This window comes from Heteronotia binoei, chromosome 1 (genome assembly GCF_032191835.1).
Source record: "Heteronotia binoei isolate CCM8104 ecotype False Entrance Well chromosome 1, APGP_CSIRO_Hbin_v1, whole genome shotgun sequence".
Taxonomy (NCBI): domain Eukaryota; kingdom Metazoa; phylum Chordata; class Lepidosauria; order Squamata; family Gekkonidae; genus Heteronotia; species Heteronotia binoei.
The window spans coordinates 250,971,242-250,988,551 of record NC_083223.1 but is presented as its reverse complement, the minus strand read 5'-3'; the positions used below and the strand labels follow the sequence as shown (position 1 = coordinate 250,988,551).

At 51.5% G+C, this 17,310-nt stretch overlaps 1 protein-coding gene across 1 annotated transcript in view; it reads right to left on the bottom strand.

Moving 5' to 3' along the window:
* The window catches only part of LTBP3 (latent transforming growth factor beta binding protein 3), a 70,031-nt gene that overhangs the window by 26,182 nt on the left and 26,539 nt on the right, over positions 1 to 17,310 (bottom strand). The window contains exons 4-7 of the mRNA XM_060252398.1: positions 13,700 to 13,805; positions 10,541 to 10,633; positions 9,671 to 9,793; positions 8,364 to 8,522 (exon numbers count right to left, since the gene is read on the bottom strand). Of these exons, the coding sequence (XP_060108381.1) occupies positions 8,364 to 8,522; positions 9,671 to 9,793; positions 10,541 to 10,633; positions 13,700 to 13,805 (481 nt within the window). The remainder of the gene's footprint in view (positions 1 to 8,363; positions 8,523 to 9,670; positions 9,794 to 10,540; positions 10,634 to 13,699; positions 13,806 to 17,310) is intronic.

Here is a 17,310-nt window from a genome sequence, read left to right as displayed (position 1 = left end):
GACCTTTATTGTATTGTTTAATTTGTATTGTACACGACTCTTGTAATATATGCAAATTGTAATCAACTCTTGTAATTTTTGCAAATTGTAAGACGGTGTATTACTTGGTGGCTTTGATCAGTCTACAGGATGTAGTGATGGTTGCCAACCTGGAAGGTTTTTATTATATAGTGAGTTAAGCCAGCTTGAGGTAAGCAAGAACATTTATTGAATTTTTTAAAAATTAATATTTTATTAAGCATACATATATCAACAGATTTATACATTTATACATCTCATATAAATACTTTTCGTTTTTCGTTTGTTGTCTTCTGCAAATTAAACTGAATACTAATAACAAATAAATAAACTTCTGCCTCTTTATCTTAGTTCCTTTCTTTACCCGATTTCACCCGATCCCCATACCACTTTTCCTAATTCTTATTCTTATTCTAATCATAATTATATTCTTTCTTTTGTTTCCAACACTTCTTTACTTCTTCACGAACTTCCATCTTATCACACTTAATTTTTAAAACTTAAGCTATCTTCTCACATACCTGCAAAAGAAACCTGGACAGGGTTACCTCCAGAACTGGGTGCTGCAGAAAATCTCTACAGTTGGAGGTCTGGGGGGGCACACCCACCACCTCCTTGCTAATCCATTGGCTTTAACAATTCAATTCTATTTTCCATTCCCATTTATCATATCTACTAACTATATACATATACTTCTATTAATTACTCTCCTCCTCAAGAAAACATAATTTCTCGGTTCAAACTCTTCCAGACTTTTGTTTCATTACACTGTCAATTAGTTCCTTGCCAGATGCCTCATTATATGCAGTAAAAGTTTGATTTTCCATATTGACCACTAGGTGGCCTAGCGGTAACCATCTATGCTAAATTCCTTTATCACATAGAATCTTTGTTGCGTCTCCCAGTCTCTTCCTTGTGTTAATGATTTCAGTTGGGATATCCGGAAATAAAAAAACGATTGTGTCTTCAAGGCACAGTCCCTGTTTTTCCCTGGCAATTTTAAAAAGTTTATTCTTCATCTGCAGTTGTTTAATTCAACAACAATGTCTGGGGAAACATTGTCAGGAGCCTTTTTGGAAATGTTTAATCGGAAGGCAGAGGTAACAATCTCTTGGGGAGACTCTGCTTCTCCTTCTGTGAGAAGAATCTGACTCAGCCATCTATTTAAAGCTGTAGTAAGGTTTTCCGTCTTCCCAAAATTTACAGATATTCCACGAAGCTTGGCCTTTCTTTCTCTCAGTTTTAACTCCTGAAGTATGATCTTGTTTTTGGCTCAAGACTCAAAATCTAAAGTCTTTCAAATCCTCTGCTGTCTTTTTTGCCATCTGATATGCAGCTTCAGCTTTCTTATCAGTTGTTTTCAATGCTGCAGTGAGTTCATCCAATTTCTTATTAATTGGTCCGACTGACTGTTTGAGAAGTCCAAGTTCCCTTGTTAATTCTCCAACCTCTCCCCTAAGAGACCTTATATCATTCTTAATTTCATTCTTTATCTCCATTAGGGCATGCAGTATCTCAGTCTGTTCACTTTGGGGAAAGTTACTCCCTCTCGCCGCCATTTCCTCTAACAGAGAAGTTTCCAAGTCAGAATGATCAGATTCTTCTAAGTCAGTTTTACCCTTTCTAGGAGGTCTATAAGGAGGGTTTTTAGTACCTTTTTTTGCTCTGTTCCTGTCATGGGTGCTGGGGACCCTTCAGAGGAAGTTGAGTCTGATGAGGAAACTGTGCCCCTGCCACCTGCACCAGTGCCCCTGCCTCCTGCTGGAGAAGATCCCAGCCCCCCTGCCTCGCCCTCTCGGGTGGCTCGTGTGCGTGACCGCCTCCGGCAGGACCTCAGGGATCGGAGGAGGGCGGCACGCTCACAAGCAAGACGCTCCCTGAGCCCTGAGTTCTGAGAGGATTCTGGCCCTTCTAAGAGCAAGGATGCTTGAGTGGTAACAGGATCCTGGCTGCCTCCCTGAGCCAGCAATTAGCCCAAACGGGCAACAGCCAGCAGAGGGCTATATAGCTGTGGGCTTTGGGAGGAAGCTTTGTGGAAGCAACTAGTCATCTCCCTGACATTCTAGCATCCACTCCGGCTTGACTTTGGTTCCTGACTCCCTGACTTTGGCTTTGGACTTCTGGACTCCCTGACCTCGGCTTCTGGACCTCAGACCTGCAATACTTCTACAGTGATTCGGATTTGGCGCCTCGGACCCTCCTGCTTACTGGCTACAGACCTCGGACTGCCTCTGGACTTTGCCTGACCCGGCCCCAGCCGTGACAGATTGCTTCCACCGACAAACACCCACTCCACAGGATGGATGCTGAAGCAAGTGAAACCACAGAACTACTGGCTGCGCTCCAAGCCCAGGTACAGCAGCTAACACAGGCAGTAGTGCACTTGCAGCAACAACCTGCGGCCAGTGCTCCAGCCAAGTGCCCAGTTCCCCCACCTGACAGATTTGGGGGTGCCGTGGAAGAATTTCCTGCCTTCCTAGCACAGTGTCGGCTGTACTTTGAACTGAGAGCACGGGACTTCCTCAATGACAAAACCAAGGTGTGTTTCGTCATCAGTCTGTTAAAGGGGCAGGCGGCCAAATGGGCCACACCCTTACTGGTCGCGTCCTCTCCCCTACTGACTGATTACCCGGGGTTTGAGGCCCACCTGTCTGCTGCTTTCTCAAACCCAGTCCAAGCAGCCACAGCCAACCGGAAGATCAGGGCACTGAAACAAGGCAACTCCTCGGTGGCTCAATATGCCACTGAATTCAAGCTCCTGACCCAGGACTTGGCGTGGAATGAGGCTGCCCAGATGGACCAGTTTACTGAGGGGTTGGCAGAGGAGGTCCTGGATGAACTGGCCAGGGTGGAGCAGCCACCCACGCTCCAAGAACTTATCACCCTCTGCCTCCGCATCGATGGCCGCCTGGAAAGTCGCCGCCAAGCCAAGACCAGAGGGCGCCAGCTCCCTGCGCCGTGCTACCTGGCTCCTCGCCCGTCCCCAGCTAGTACCAGCACCAAGGATGAGCCTATGCAGCTTGGAGCTGCTCGACCCCGCCTGACCCCAGAGGAAAAGACCAGACGCCGCACGCAGAATCTGTGCCTCTACTGCGGCACGGCAGGCCACTATGCCTCTGGCTGCCCTGCTAAGCATCGGATACCTGGACCTTCGCTGCCACCGCCGCCAAAAGGGCAGCCCCAGGCGTAAGTGGACCCCCCAGCCTGGGGCGACTAGCTGGGTCCTCCGAACAGCGGGCTGATACCCCAGGGCCATTCCTGCTACCAGTCAAACTCCGTCTGCCTGACGAACGCTGGCTGTTCGTGTATGCCATGCTGGACTCGGGAGCGGCCCACTGTTTTATAGATGCCGCCTTTGTGAAGCAGCACCAGATCCCTGTGCAGACAAAAGGGATTCCGTCGCTGGTGGAGGCTATTGACGGGCGCCTCCTCCGTTCTGGCCCCGTCACCCAGGAGACCTGTCCCATCACCTTCCACGTCCAGCAGCACCAAGAACAGCTGCGGTTTGATGTCGCCCGCATGCCTCGCTTCCCGCTGATTCTAGGCCTTTCCTGGCTGAAGCTGCACAACCCCATCGTGGACTGGGCCCAGCAGGAACTACGCTTCCGAGACCCATGCCCCCATCTGACTCCTCCCACCACTCTAGCAGCTGGCATCCCGAGTGGTGGTCCTCAGCTCCCTCAGAAGTATGTGGACTTTGCTGATGTCTTCGAAGAGACAGGAGCTGATCAGCTTCCCCCTCACCGGCCCTACGACTGTGCCATTGATTTGGTACCTGGGGCACCACTCCCGGTGGGGCGTCTGTACCCAATGTCGGAGCCGGAGTTGGCAGCTCTGCGAGACTTCCTGGACAAGAACCTGAAACGCGGATTCATCCGACCCTCAACCTCTCCCCTATCTGCTCCAGTGCTCTTCGTGAAGAAGAAAAGTGGGGAGCTCCGGCTGTGCAATGACTACCGGGCCCTGAACAAGATCACCATCCGCGACCGGTACCCTCTACCACTGATCCCTGAACTCTTGGATCGCCTAAAGGGGGCCCAAATCTACACCAAGCTGGACCTCCGTGGAGCGTACAATTTGGTGCGCATACGGCCCGGAGACGAATGGAAGACCGCGTTTGGGACCCGATACGGGCAGTACGAGCACCTGGTAATGCCCTTCGGACTGACCAATGCCCCCGCTGTCTTCCAGAGGTTCATGAATGACATATTCCGGGACCTGCTCGACCGCTTCGCGATCATATACCTGGATGACATCCTAATTTACTCCCGCAATCCTGCCCAGCACGCCGAGCACGTCCGCCAGGTCCTGCAGCGCCTACGAGCCCATGGTCTCTACGCCAAGCTGGAGAAGTGCGACTTCGACCTGCGCTCCGTCGAGTTCCTTGGGCACATCGTGTCACCGCAGGGGATCCTCATGGACCCGAAAAAAGTAGAAGCGGTCCTGACCTGGCAGGCTCCTCAGAATCGCAAAGACCTGCAGCGGTTCCTCGGTTTTGCCAACTACTATCGGCAATTCATCCCGGCCTACGCATCCCTGACCACACCCCTGACTCAACTACTCCGCCCCAAAGAACCCTTCCACTGGTCCCCAGAGGCCGATAACGCCTTCTCCACCCTGAAGACTCGCTTTGCCACCGGGCCACTCCTGAGATACCCCGACCCCCAGCTTCCCTTTACGGTGGAAGCTGATGCCTCCAACGTGGCCCTGGGAGCAGTGCTGTCCCAGCGCGAGGAGCCGTCCCAGCCACTACAGCCCTGCGCCTATTACTCGCGGCAGCTCACTGCTGCAGAGAGGAACTATACCATCTGGGAGAGGGAGTTGCTCGCGATCAAGGCGGCGTTTGAGGTTTGGCGACATTACCTCGAAGGGGCTCGCCACCCTGTTCAAGTGCTCACCGATCACCGGAACTTGGAACACCTCCAGACCACCCGCCGTCTCAACCAGCGCCAGATCCGGTGGTCCCTATTCTTCTCTCGCTTCGACTTCCGGATCTCCTACATCCCCCATACCCAGAACCGGAAAGCAGACGCGCTCTCCCGGAAACCGGAATACGCCCCTGCCTCAACTGAGACCGCGCCCGCTGCTCCAATCCTGCCGCCCTCAGTATTTGCAGCCACCTCCACTTCACCAGCACTCGTGGAGGACATTCGGGCCAGCCAGGCCAATGATCCCTGGGTCCAGCAACACCTCCAGGCTCTCCAAGATGACCCAACAGGGGAGTTCACGACTCGAGGCGGCCTCTTGCTACACCGCGAACGCCTCTATGTGCCGCCCGGGCCCTTGCGGGCAGAAGTGCTACGCCTGACCCACGACTCGTTACCCGCCGGGCACTTTGGACAGCATAAGACCACCCACTTGCTGACAAGGGAATTCTGGTGGCCACGAGTTCGCGCTGATGTTGCCCGCTATGTCAGCTCCTGTGACGTCTGCCGACGGGCCAAAGACATCCCAGCCAAACCCTCAGGGTTGCTGCAGCCCTTGCCCACATCTTCAGGACCCTGGGATACCATCTCGATGGACTTCATCACGGAACTTCCACGCTCCAAGGGTCAGACTTGTATCTGGGTGGTCGTCGACCTATTTACCAAGATGGCCCACTTTGTTCCGTGCCCGAAACTCCCCACAGCTCAGGAGACGGCCCAGCTTTACCTGCAACACATCTTTCGTCTGCATGGACTCCCAGCCCATCTGATCTCCGATCGGGGCCCTCAGTTCTCCTCTCGGTTCTGGCAAGCCCTCCATTCCAGCCTGGGTACTCGAGTGCACCTGTCCTCGGCCTACCACCCACAGACAGATGGCCAGACAGAGCGCACCAATGCCACGCTAGAGCAATATCTCCGCTGTTACACCTGCTACCAGCAGGATGACTGGACCACCCTATTGCCCCTAGCGGAGTTTGCATACAACAACGCGGTCCATTCATCCACCCAAATGACCCCGTTTGCTGCAACCTACGGGTACCACCCTCGGTTCTTCCCAGCGATCCTACCACCCACGAATGTCCCCGCCGTCGATGCCTACCTGCAAGAACTCCGTGCCAGCCAAGACTTGCTCCGAGAGCAGCTACAGCAAGCCAAGGAGGCATATAAACGGGCTGCGGACCGAAAGAGGCAAGAAGGCCCTCCAGTGCAGCCGGGGGATCAGGTGTGGCTCTCAACTCGCTACCTGCGCCGGCCTGGTCGGTCTCACAAGCTGGATGCACGGTTCATTGGACCCTACCCCGTCGTTGAACAAATAAACCCCGTCGCCTTCAGGCTCCAGTTGCCACCCCACCTCCGCATTCACCCCGTGTTTCATCGCTCCCTCCTTGTTCCGGCTGCACCCCCTGACCCAGCTCGGACTCCTTCCCCACCGCCGCCACCACCAGTGTTGGTGGATGACGAGGAAGAATATGAGGTGCGCCAGATCCTGGACTCCCGGTACCATCGTGGAGGCCTCCAGTACCTGGTGGACTGGGAGGGATACGGCCCAGAAGACCGGTCTTGGGAGCCCGAGGACAATCTTCATGCCCCAGACTTGGTGCACCAGTTCCACAACGACCACCCCGACCTTCCAGGTCCCTCGACGGAGGGGGGCCCTGGGGGGGGGGATAGTGTCATGGGTGCTGGGGACCCTTCAGAGGAAGTTGAGTCTGATGAGGAAACTGTGCCCCTGCCACCTGCACCAGTGCCCCTGCCTCCTGCTGGAGAAGATCCCAGCCCCCCTGCCTCGCCCTCTCGGGTGGCTCGTGTGCGTGACCGCCTCCGGCAGGACCTCAGGGATCGGAGGAGGGCGGCACGCTCACAAGCAAGACGCTCCCTGAGCCCTGAGTTCTGAGAGGATTCTGGCCCTTCTAAGAGCAAGGATGCTTGAGTGGTAACAGGATCCTGGCTGCCTCCCTGAGCCAGCAATTAGCCCAAACGGGCAACAGCCAGCAGAGGGCTATATAGCTGTGGGCTTTGGGAGGAAGCTTTGTGGAAGCAACTAGTCATCTCCCTGACATTCTAGCATCCACTCCGGCTTGACTTTGGTTCCTGACTCCCTGACTTTGGCTTTGGACTTCTGGACTCCCTGACCTCGGCTTCTGGACCTCAGACCTGCAATACTTCTACAGTGATTCGGATTTGGCGCCTCGGACCCTCCTGCTTACTGGCTACAGACCTCGGACTGCCTCTGGACTTTGCCTGACCCGGCCCCAGCCGTGACAGTTCCTTCCCATACTTAACTTGATGTTCTTTCCATACTTGGCTGTGTTATCTGGGAATAGCAGTTAATTTTTCGCAGTGATAGCAGAAGCGTAGGAGGGATGCAACTGACCAGAAGCTCAGTTGCCACGCCCCCCAAGAACATTTATTGAATGACAGCAGAACTGAACACGAACAGGCATCACCACTCATATTCATTTGGCCTGAGTTAAACATACCCCCTTATGTGGGCAGCAATCCACCCTATTGGTCTCTCCAGGATCTTTCATTTGTATTTCCTGAGAGAAAATGCCTTGCATCTCAATTGGCTGGTTCTAAAAGAAGAGCCAATCGGAATGTAGACATCAGGGTCCTGGAGGGCAATGAAGTATGCTTCAAGGTCAACTAACAGACATAATAAACCAGCAGCCAAGACAACCAATACATGACAGTTTTGAAAGGGGAGTGGGCAAATTAATGGAGGATAGGCTCCCAATGGAAAGCATGGAGGCACACCATCCACCAGGCTGTCTCTTCCTTTGAGAACGCACGCATAGCTGGTCTTGAGGACAAAAGGAGATTGAGGAAGAATCGTACTGCTACAGCACCAACCCCAAATCAGACTTTTCCCTGCAGCCACTGTGGCCGGACCTGCCTGTCCCGCATTGGTCTTGTCAGCCACCAGCGAGCCTGCAGCAGACGTGGACTACTGCACCTTTTTTAAATCTTCGTTCGCGAAGTCAAGCCGAGAGAGAGAGAGAGAGAGGCTCCCAATGGCTATTAGCCATGATGGATATTTGCTCCTTCCAGTACCAGGTCAGTTGCTGGGGGAGCGTGAGCAGGAAAATGCTGTTGGGGTAATCCTGTTTCCCACTCGTGAGCTTTCTAGAAACAGCTAGTTAGCCGTTGTGTAAACAGAATGCTGAACCTGATGAGCTGTTGGCCTGATCCAATGTGGCTGCTCTTATGTCCTCATGGCATTATGGGCATTAAAGGATCAGGGAATAAAACAAGGGCTCTTGAGGGCCTTTGAGAGGGGGCAAAAATAAATGGTTAGGAGCAAATCCAGGCCTGGCAGAACACAGGAGGCAAAGGGAGGGGGAACGGGCGCCTCTGCCAAGGCCCTGGCATGGCCCACTTCCCCATCGTTGGCATGACCAGGATGCTGCTCCCACTTACCAGTTCCATCAGCTGGGCAGCGCTCACAGCGGGCCCCCCAGGCCTTGCCCACACTGCAGCAGCAAGTCATGCGGGTGAGTTTGGTGGGCAGCGGGTGCTGGCACTGGTTATCGGAGCTCACCAGACGGAAACACGAGCTCTTCTCCCCGGCTTTCTCCACTGTCCCTCCCCCAGAGAAAGAGAGGGAGGTCAGAGCATTGCAGGACTCTATTCTAAGCCCCTCCCCGACCCCCCAAAATGCATCCTGGTTCTAATGCCATTCTTAGGACAAGGGTTTGATTCAGAAAGAAAGCATCAGATTTCTGACTTCCTAGTGACTATGCCCCAGGGCTCAGCATATAGAACAGGGGGTGGCCAAACTGTGGCTCCAGAGCCACATGTGGCTCTTTCATACATATTGTGTGGCTCTTGAAGCCCCAACTGCCTATAAGCCGGCTTTATATCACTTTTCCAAACCAAGCTAGTTGACAGCTTGGAGAAAGCATGTAAAGTTAAAGTTCCTTTCTTTCGACCTTTCCTACCCTCCTCCCCCCTCTAGTTTCCTCCCTCCCTCCAACATCTGACATTCATGTCTTGCAGCTCTCAAACATCTAGCATTTATTCTATGTGGCTCTTACGTTAAGCAAGTTCAGCCACCTCTGATACAGAGGGCTCAGTCTTCCGACACATAAAATAAGAGACAGCAGTGACTCTGATTATGCACAGCCTAAGAAATCAGATTAGCAGATTAGCCTAAGAAATCAGAGCATAGCAGTCATGGCACAAAAACTCCTGCAAGAATCTGCACTGGTTCAGGCTTAGCCCTCTGTCTCTCCCCATCTCTGATGCAACAACTATCCCACTCCACCCCTCGTAACAGTAACATGGCTGCTGCCAAGACTAACATTTGCACAGTGCCAACAGCCTGCAAGGCACTGCAAAGAACTCAGAAGTTCCTCTTTACAGGTCTTAGAAGACTACAGCACATTAGAGAGAAAGTTTCTCTGTGGTGGCACCTCACCGTTGGAAGGCCCTTCCCTGTTGAGTTTCACCTGGTGACTATCTTATCATTCCTTTTAGATGCCAGGGCAAAAATATTTATCTGCCCAGGCTTTTCAGGGGGGTTTCATATTTTTAAAGCTGTTTTTACAGCATGCATCTAGTCTGATATAGGGAGCTCAGTTTTTAGGCTGCTCAATGTTTGTTTTCATATTATTTTATCATTTTTCACATTGTGAGGCACCTTAAGCAGGTGTCTGGAGAGGCGGCATGTGAGTTCTCCAAACAAATGCCAGAAGGATGAGATCTCTCTCAGTCAAGATACATACGCACACAATGGGTGCGCGAAGGTCCCAACACCTGTCCTGGCTTGCATGCACAGCGGAAGCTTCCTTGGGTATTCAAACATTCGCCCCCTTGGCACACTCCTTGCATGGCACACTCGTTGATGTCTGCAGGGGAAAAATAAGAGAGGCACATGACTTGTGGCGGGGCAGGAGGAGCTGAAGAAGAGAGGAAGAAGCCACAATGAGAACCAGTTTGGTGTAGTGGTTAAGTGTGCAGACTCTTATCTGGGAGAACCGGGTTTGATTCCCCACTCCTCCACTTTCAGCTGCTGGAATGGCCCTGGGTCAGCCATAGCTCTCGTAGGAATTGTCCTTGAAAGGGCAAGTGCTGTGAGAGCCCTCTCAGCCCCACCTACCTCACAGGGTGTCTGTTGTGGGGGGAGAAGATATAGGATATTGTAAGTCGCTCTGAGTCTCTGATTCAGAGAGAAGGGTGGGGTATAACTCTGCAGTCTTCTTCCTTTGCCCACAGCCACAGCAACCTACATGCACCTATCCCTTCCCTATCCCCATTCACTTCACTGGGGCCTGCACAGAGAATTCCCTAAGAGACTGGGCTCCATGTTAATTTACCAGGTGGAAGGGTATTTGGGTGTTCTGCCTCAGGCACCAAAATCTCTCAGGACAGACCAGCTGTTATGTCCAAATTGCAAGGTGAGTCCAATGTACCCAAGGCAGAGAGTCCACGGCAGGAATTTGGATTTGAACCCAGATCTCAGTCTTTCCCTTTTGTTGCCTAGTCTCAACTTAAACTGGCTCATAACTCTGCGATCTGAAGCAAAGGGCTCTCACAAGAGCAGGGTCTATCGCCCAGTCCACCCTAAAACACGCAGACTTGCTAATTTTGGGTACCTTGGCAGTGGGTGCTGTTCAGTCGCTTGTAGCCCTGCGGGCAGTCACTCCCCATCTCCCCACGGACAGGACCTGTCTTCTGCACTCCTAAGTCTGAAAGACAGAAAACATGCATGTGAAAAACACACAAAGCTTCCAATGGGACTTTCCAGCAAGCCACTTTAAAGGCTGGGCTTTTGGCAAAACTAGATGCTGACACAAGATGTGTTAAGGTGCCATATAGAAACAGAGTCCCCATCCAGAAATTTTGCCATCTATACATAGGATTATTAACCTGCTTTCACCCAACCCTCCCCACACACGTCACTCTCTTGCCCTCTGTTCTGGAAGGAAATGGGGGCTTTGCAAAATCCAGAACATTATTTCTTTTTGGAGGGAGGCAGAACTTTCCCTCCCCCTTTGCCATCAAGTCACAGCTGACTTACGGTGACCCTGAAGGGTTTTCAAAGCAAAAGATGTTCAGAGGTGGTTTGCCATTGCCTGCCTCTGCATCACAACCCTGGTATTCCTTGGAGGTCTCCCATCCAAAACCTAGCCAGGGCCAACCCCACATAGATTCTGAGACCTGATGAGATCAGGCTAGCCTGGGCTATGCAGGTAGGTGGTGGCAGCAGAGCTATGAGCCTTAAACTGGATGCTGTAGAGACAGGGGAGAAAAAAAATTCCCAGTCCCACTGTCAACCTCAACCAAGGTCTTCATGCCAACAGTTGAAATCTGGGGGAAGAAGGCAGGGCCCACATTACACGCATGAGGGGATGGACCAGCTGTTTCCCAGAAGAGGACAAGTGTGGCGACTGCAGATTTCCCAGACGATAAACCAGTAGTTTGACAGGAAACACCAATAAGTAGAAAAAGGGAGAGAGAAAAATGAGAGAGCCTGCCAGAGAACTACAGAGCTAGAAGGGAGGGGGGGGGGTGTCAACCAAGATGACTTGGCAGTGAGTCGGCCCCACAAAACGTTCAGTGGTTGGAAGAATATGGCTAGGGCAGGCCTGCTCTACCCCTTCTCCCGCATGGTCCAGTGATCCCACACAAAGACACATACACACAAATCTGGTTCCTGGGGGAAACACAGCTTCACAAACCACTGTGGGAACATTGCGAATGCAGGCCCCTCTGCAATGAGGGGGGGGGAGGGTTTGACAAGTGCATACTTGTGCATTTCCAAGGGCTTTGCACCAGGAATGTTCCCGCAGAAACACCAACAAATTCAAGGGTGCCCATGATGGACATGACCTGTGACAACCTAAGAGGCCTGGCAACATTATGCATGCTTCTGTCATCTTTGCCGTTTTTTCACATAATCTTAAAACACTACATTCCTTGTGGGGAGGGGTGTTAACTCACAAGCTGCCTTGGGGCAACCGGAGTACCAAAGCAAGGGGAAGGCCTGCCCACTGTCTGCGGGGTGGGGGGGGGGGGGAGAGGGAGAGAAGGGCTGGTGGAGCACATTCCAAGCGACAGCCAACACAAACAGCCCAGCCTCTTGCACGGCGATTGCATGAACTGGAAAATCCATTAAACCGGGGCTCAGGTGGGGGGAGTGAGAACTCGGACTGACATTCTGGCCCCATTCTGCCAGCATTGGCCCCACAGGGATGCTGTTGCCAGATGTCATCCTGAGAGCAAATGGATTTCTCCCCCACCCTCAATATCCATGCACTTCTTGAATGCAATGAAATATACGGCAGTGGAAGAGTTTCACTCTTCTAACTAGGAGTGCCCCTGGGCTTCCCCCGGCAGGAAGGGATAGACAGAGGGTGTCTGTGCACTCAGCAGCTGTGTGACGGGCAAAAATTCAGCCGGTGCTGCATTCTTTTGGCATGGGAAATGCAGGGCTCAGGAAATTGTCCAAGGTTGTTCCCTTCAGCTCAGGGAGGATTCTCATTTCCAGTATCTGGGAGGGGTTGTTCATGGCTGGAGGCCCCAGGAACCCTTTGCTAATCAAGTAGGGTTGCCAACCTTTAAGTAGTCAAACAAAAAACAGGGGAGAAGGCTACATATAGAGCATGCAAGGAAATACCAAGGTATTGTAACCCCAAATTACTATAAACCAGGGGTGGCCAACCTTGCTGAACCCAAGAGCCATAAAGAATAAAAGTCAGATGTTTGAGAGCCACAAGACATGAACATCAAATGTTTGAAAGCTGCAGGACAAGAAGGCAGGCAGGCAAATAGATGGGGGAGGTGGAAAGAAAGCAACTTTAAATGCATTCTCCAAACCACTGGCTGGCTTGGCAAAGTGATTTAAAGAGACAAATGCCTCCTCCAAGCTGGCCGATGAGGGTGGTGGGGGCTTCGAGAGCCACACAATATGTGTGAAAGTGCCACATGTTGCTCGCAAACCGCAGTTTGGCCGCCCCTGCTATAAAGACTAAAAAAAAAAAAATCACAAAAAATTAGTGGTGATGTCAAAACAATACGAAATATAGATAGGAGAAGTATCAAGACCCTCAGTGAGTGTACACGAGCGTACAGTGAAAGATATTCAACAAAATATTGGCATAAGCCCCTCCAGGGGTCACAAAGACTTTTCAAGTCCACTGTGTTAATTCAAAAGGCTGAAATAATAAGTTCAATGGTCCCAAAGGATCCAGAAGAGCCGGTCCCAACTACAAGCAGTTGACTATTTACATGGCTTGTTTCATGGAAAACTTTCTCAAGGTTGGAAATAGCAATATTATCACAATTCCACATGAATACACAGTAGGCAAAGATTCACAAATGGCATGTTCTCCAGAGTGTAAGTCCAATACTCCTCCCCCACTCCAACTTGTCCCTCCCCCTTGCCTGTGTGGGCCCAATAATGCAAGATGGCAGGGCTTTTTTTGTAGCAGGAACTCCTTTGCATATTAGGTCACACACCCCTAATGCAGCCAATCTTCCTGGAGCTTACAGTAGGCCCTGTAAGGAGCCCTGTAAGTTCTTGGAGGATTGGCTACATCAGGGATGTGTGGCTAATGTACAAAGGAGTTCCTACTACAAAAAAAGCCCTGGGTATACAGAGGAATTAGGGGAGAAAAGCATTACAGAGTGATGGTAGGGATGGGATGAAACAAACAGAAGGAGCCAGGAAGACTTCACTATCACACAAGATTTTAAGCTGGAACAAATGGGTGCCGCATTTCAAAGAAGAAAGGAGATGCCAAGTGACTTACACTGCAGGTGGGGGCATTTGTGGCACTTGTTCTGCCCCCAGGAGGTACCAATGCTTCCACAGCAGTCTTCCTGTTTGGTGAGGCCTGGAAGAGGGTTGCTCCCGCACTGTGTCCCCAAAAAGAAGGACAAAGGTAAATATTGGATGCCGCCTGTTCCAGCCACAAGCATCCTGAACCCATTTCTGTACCACGTACAAAAACTACTGTTAAAGCTGGGAGAGGATGGAGGGTTGCCGGCTTTGGGTTGGGAAACACCTGGAGATTTTTTTTGGGGGGGGGGTGAGTGGAGCCTGGGGAGAGTGTAGTTTAGGGAGTAGAGAGACCACAGTGCCATAGAATCCATCTTCCAAAATAGGCATTGTATCCAGAGGAACTGGTCTCTATTGCCTGGAGAGGAGGTGTAATTCCAGGAGTTTTGCAGGCCCCACCTTGAGACTGGCAACCCTTGGAGAGGGGAGTCTGATTTGGGTTTTGGTCTTTAAAAGTTTCTCGCACTCAGTAACAGAAGGAAATAGTTTTCAGCATTTAAAAAGCAGCTGCGGGCGTGTACATACAACGATTTTTCCTATGATCTATGTGTGGCAGTGTTGTAGTAGACTAAAGGACTCTCCCAGCTCAGTGCTTTCTCCGCCAAACAATAGTTGGCCGAATGTCACAATCATGCAGTTCACAAACAGGCATGCTGGAAACAGACGAACTTCTCCCTTGGGCTTCATTTTTTGAGGACTTCCCAAAGTTCAGCACCGCAAGAAACTGAAACTTCTCGTCCTTCACAGTCCCAACCCAATTTTCACATTGCTCCCAGACTAAACAGTTCCAAGTGCTGTCTTCTAGGGTTGCCAACCTCAAGGTGATGACTGGAGATCTCCTGCTATTACAGCTGATCTCCAGGTTACAGAGGGGTTGTGGCTCAGTGGCAGAGCATCTGCTTGGCACACAGAGTGCACCAGGTTCAGTCCCTGGGATTTCCAATTAAAAACAGCCAGGCAGGAGGTGATGTGAAAGACCTCTGCCTGAGACCCTAGAGAGTTCCTGCCAGTCTGAATGGATAATAAGAGGAGGAGGACAAGGACGAGGAGGAGAAGAAGAAGCCTTGCAATGGTTGACCTCCTTTCTCCAAGGTCGGGGACAAAGGGTGGTGATAGAGGAGGAATCATCCCAAAGGCACCCACTTTTATGTGGTGTGCCACAGGGCGCGGTTCTGTCCCCGATGTTATCTAACATCTATTTGTGCCCCCTTGCCCAGATTGTCAGGAAGTATGGGCTGGGATGTCACCAATATGCAGATGACACCCAGCTCTATCTATTGATGGTTGCCAGCCCGACTGTACCCCAGAAAATCTAGACCTGACTCTTCAAGCCGTAGCATCTTGGCTCAGGCTGAGTTGGTTGAAGCTGACTCTGATGAATGCGGAGGTTCTCTATCTGAGCTGGGGTGGTCCAGGGGGGGAAATCCTGGCTTTAAAGGTCAATACCAACACCTTGAAACGGACTTGGAACACAATAGGTTCTGGCTCTTGAGGGAGTGCCACTAATACCGGCTCCTAAGGTCGGGGACAGAGGGTGGCTATCGGGAGCGAGCGGTCCCGGAGGCGCACACTGGATTGTGGGGTGCCCCAGGGAGCAGTTCTCTCCCCGATGCTGTTTAACATCTATATGCGCCCCCTTGCCCAGATTGCCCGGCGGTTTGGGCTGGGTTGTCATCAATATGCAGATGACACCCAGCTCTATCTACTAATGGATGGCTGGCCCGACCCCGCTCCAGGGAATCTCGACCGGGCATTACAGGCTGTAGCGACATGGCTCAGGCTGAGTGGGCTGAAGTTGAACCCAGCGAAGACAGAGGTCCTATGCGTGGGTCGCGGCGCTCTGGGAAGGGAAATAGCTCTCCCGGCCTTCGATGGTGCGCCATTGAAAGCAGCGCGCCAGGTAAAGAGTCTGGGTGTTTTACTGGAGCCTTCATTATCGATGGAGGCCCAGATAGCAGCCACTGCCAAGTCAGCATTCTTCCATCTGAGGCGGGCAAGGCAGTTGGCCCCTTTCCTTGAGCGCCGGGACCTCGCAACAGTGATCCACGCAACGGTCACCTCAAGACTAGACTACTGTAACGCCCTCTACTTGGGGCTACCTCTGTGCCGGACCCGGAAATTGCAGCTAGTGCAGAACGCGGCGGCCAGGCTGTTGTTGGGACTCCCGAAACGGGAGCATATATGGCCGGGACTACGTGAACTGCACTGGCTGCCGATTATATACCGGGTCCAGTACAAAGTGTTGGTCGTTACCTTTAAAGCCTTATATGGCCGAGGACCTGCCTACCTGAGGGACCGTCTTTCCCCATATGAACCCCAGAGAGCACTGAGGTCAACGGGGAAAAACTTAATGACTATCCCTGGGCCGAAGGAAGTTAAATATCAGAGCACCAGAATACGGGCCTTTTCGATCGCGGCCCCTACCCTATGGAACCGACTCCCCGAGGAGGTGCGGGCCCTGCGGAGCCTTGAACAGTTCCGCAGGGCCTGCAAGACCATCCTTTTTAAATCAGCATATTCGGACTGCTAAGAAAAATGGTAATTAAAGATCCGCCAATGCGGTCCAAAGATCTATACCGCAGTATAATTGTATCTACTAGACTGGTTTTTAATTTAATGTTTTAATGTTTTATTGTTCTATAATGTAATTCTAATGTTTTATTTATTATGGTGTGTTTTTATGGATTGCTGTTAGCCGCCCTGAGCCTGCCAAGGTGGGGGAGGGCGGGATATAAATGAAATAAATAAATAAATAAATAAATAAATAATAAATAAGAGCTTGGGAGTACTCTCTTACAATGGAGGCTCAGGTAGCAGCCACTGCCAGATCTGCCTTTTTTCATCTCCAGCGGGTGCGGCAGTTGGCCCCTTTCCTGGAACATGATGGTGATACATGCTACGGTCACCTCGAGAATAGATCACTGTAATGCTCTCTACATGGGGCTATCCTTGACCCTTACTCAGAAACTACAGATAGTGCAGAACGCTGGGCACGGCTGCTAATGAGACTCCCTCGATGGGAGCACATTCAGCCAGTGCTGAAAGAGCTGCACTGGCTACCTATTGTGTTCCAAGTCCGTTTCAAGGTGTTGGTATTGACCTTTAAAGCCCTTTATGGTCAGGGGCCTGTCTATCTACGGGACTGCCTTTCTCCGCATGTTCCCCAGAGAGCACTGCATTCAAGGACACAAAATCCACTGTTTATCCCCAGACCAAAGGAGGCCAGGCTATGCTCTACACGGGCTAGGGCCTTCTTGGTGGCAGCACCAGAAATTTGGAATGCTCTCCTGGAGGCCATAAGGGCCCTGTGGGATCTTTCTACTTGCCTCAGGGCCTGCAAAACTAAACTGTTCTGACAGGCCTTTAATATCTAACCGGGAAAGGACTGCCACCCCACATCATTATAGAGCTACGATACCATATGATCACCATCAGGAAAGAAGATTCCGCCTATATTGAAGTGGTGCAGCACCACGGAATGGTTTTAATTGTAACTGTATTTTATTGGTTTTAAACTGTAAATATAAATGTCTGTTAGCTACCCTGAGTCCGCTTGCAGAGAGGGCGGGATAGAAATTGAAG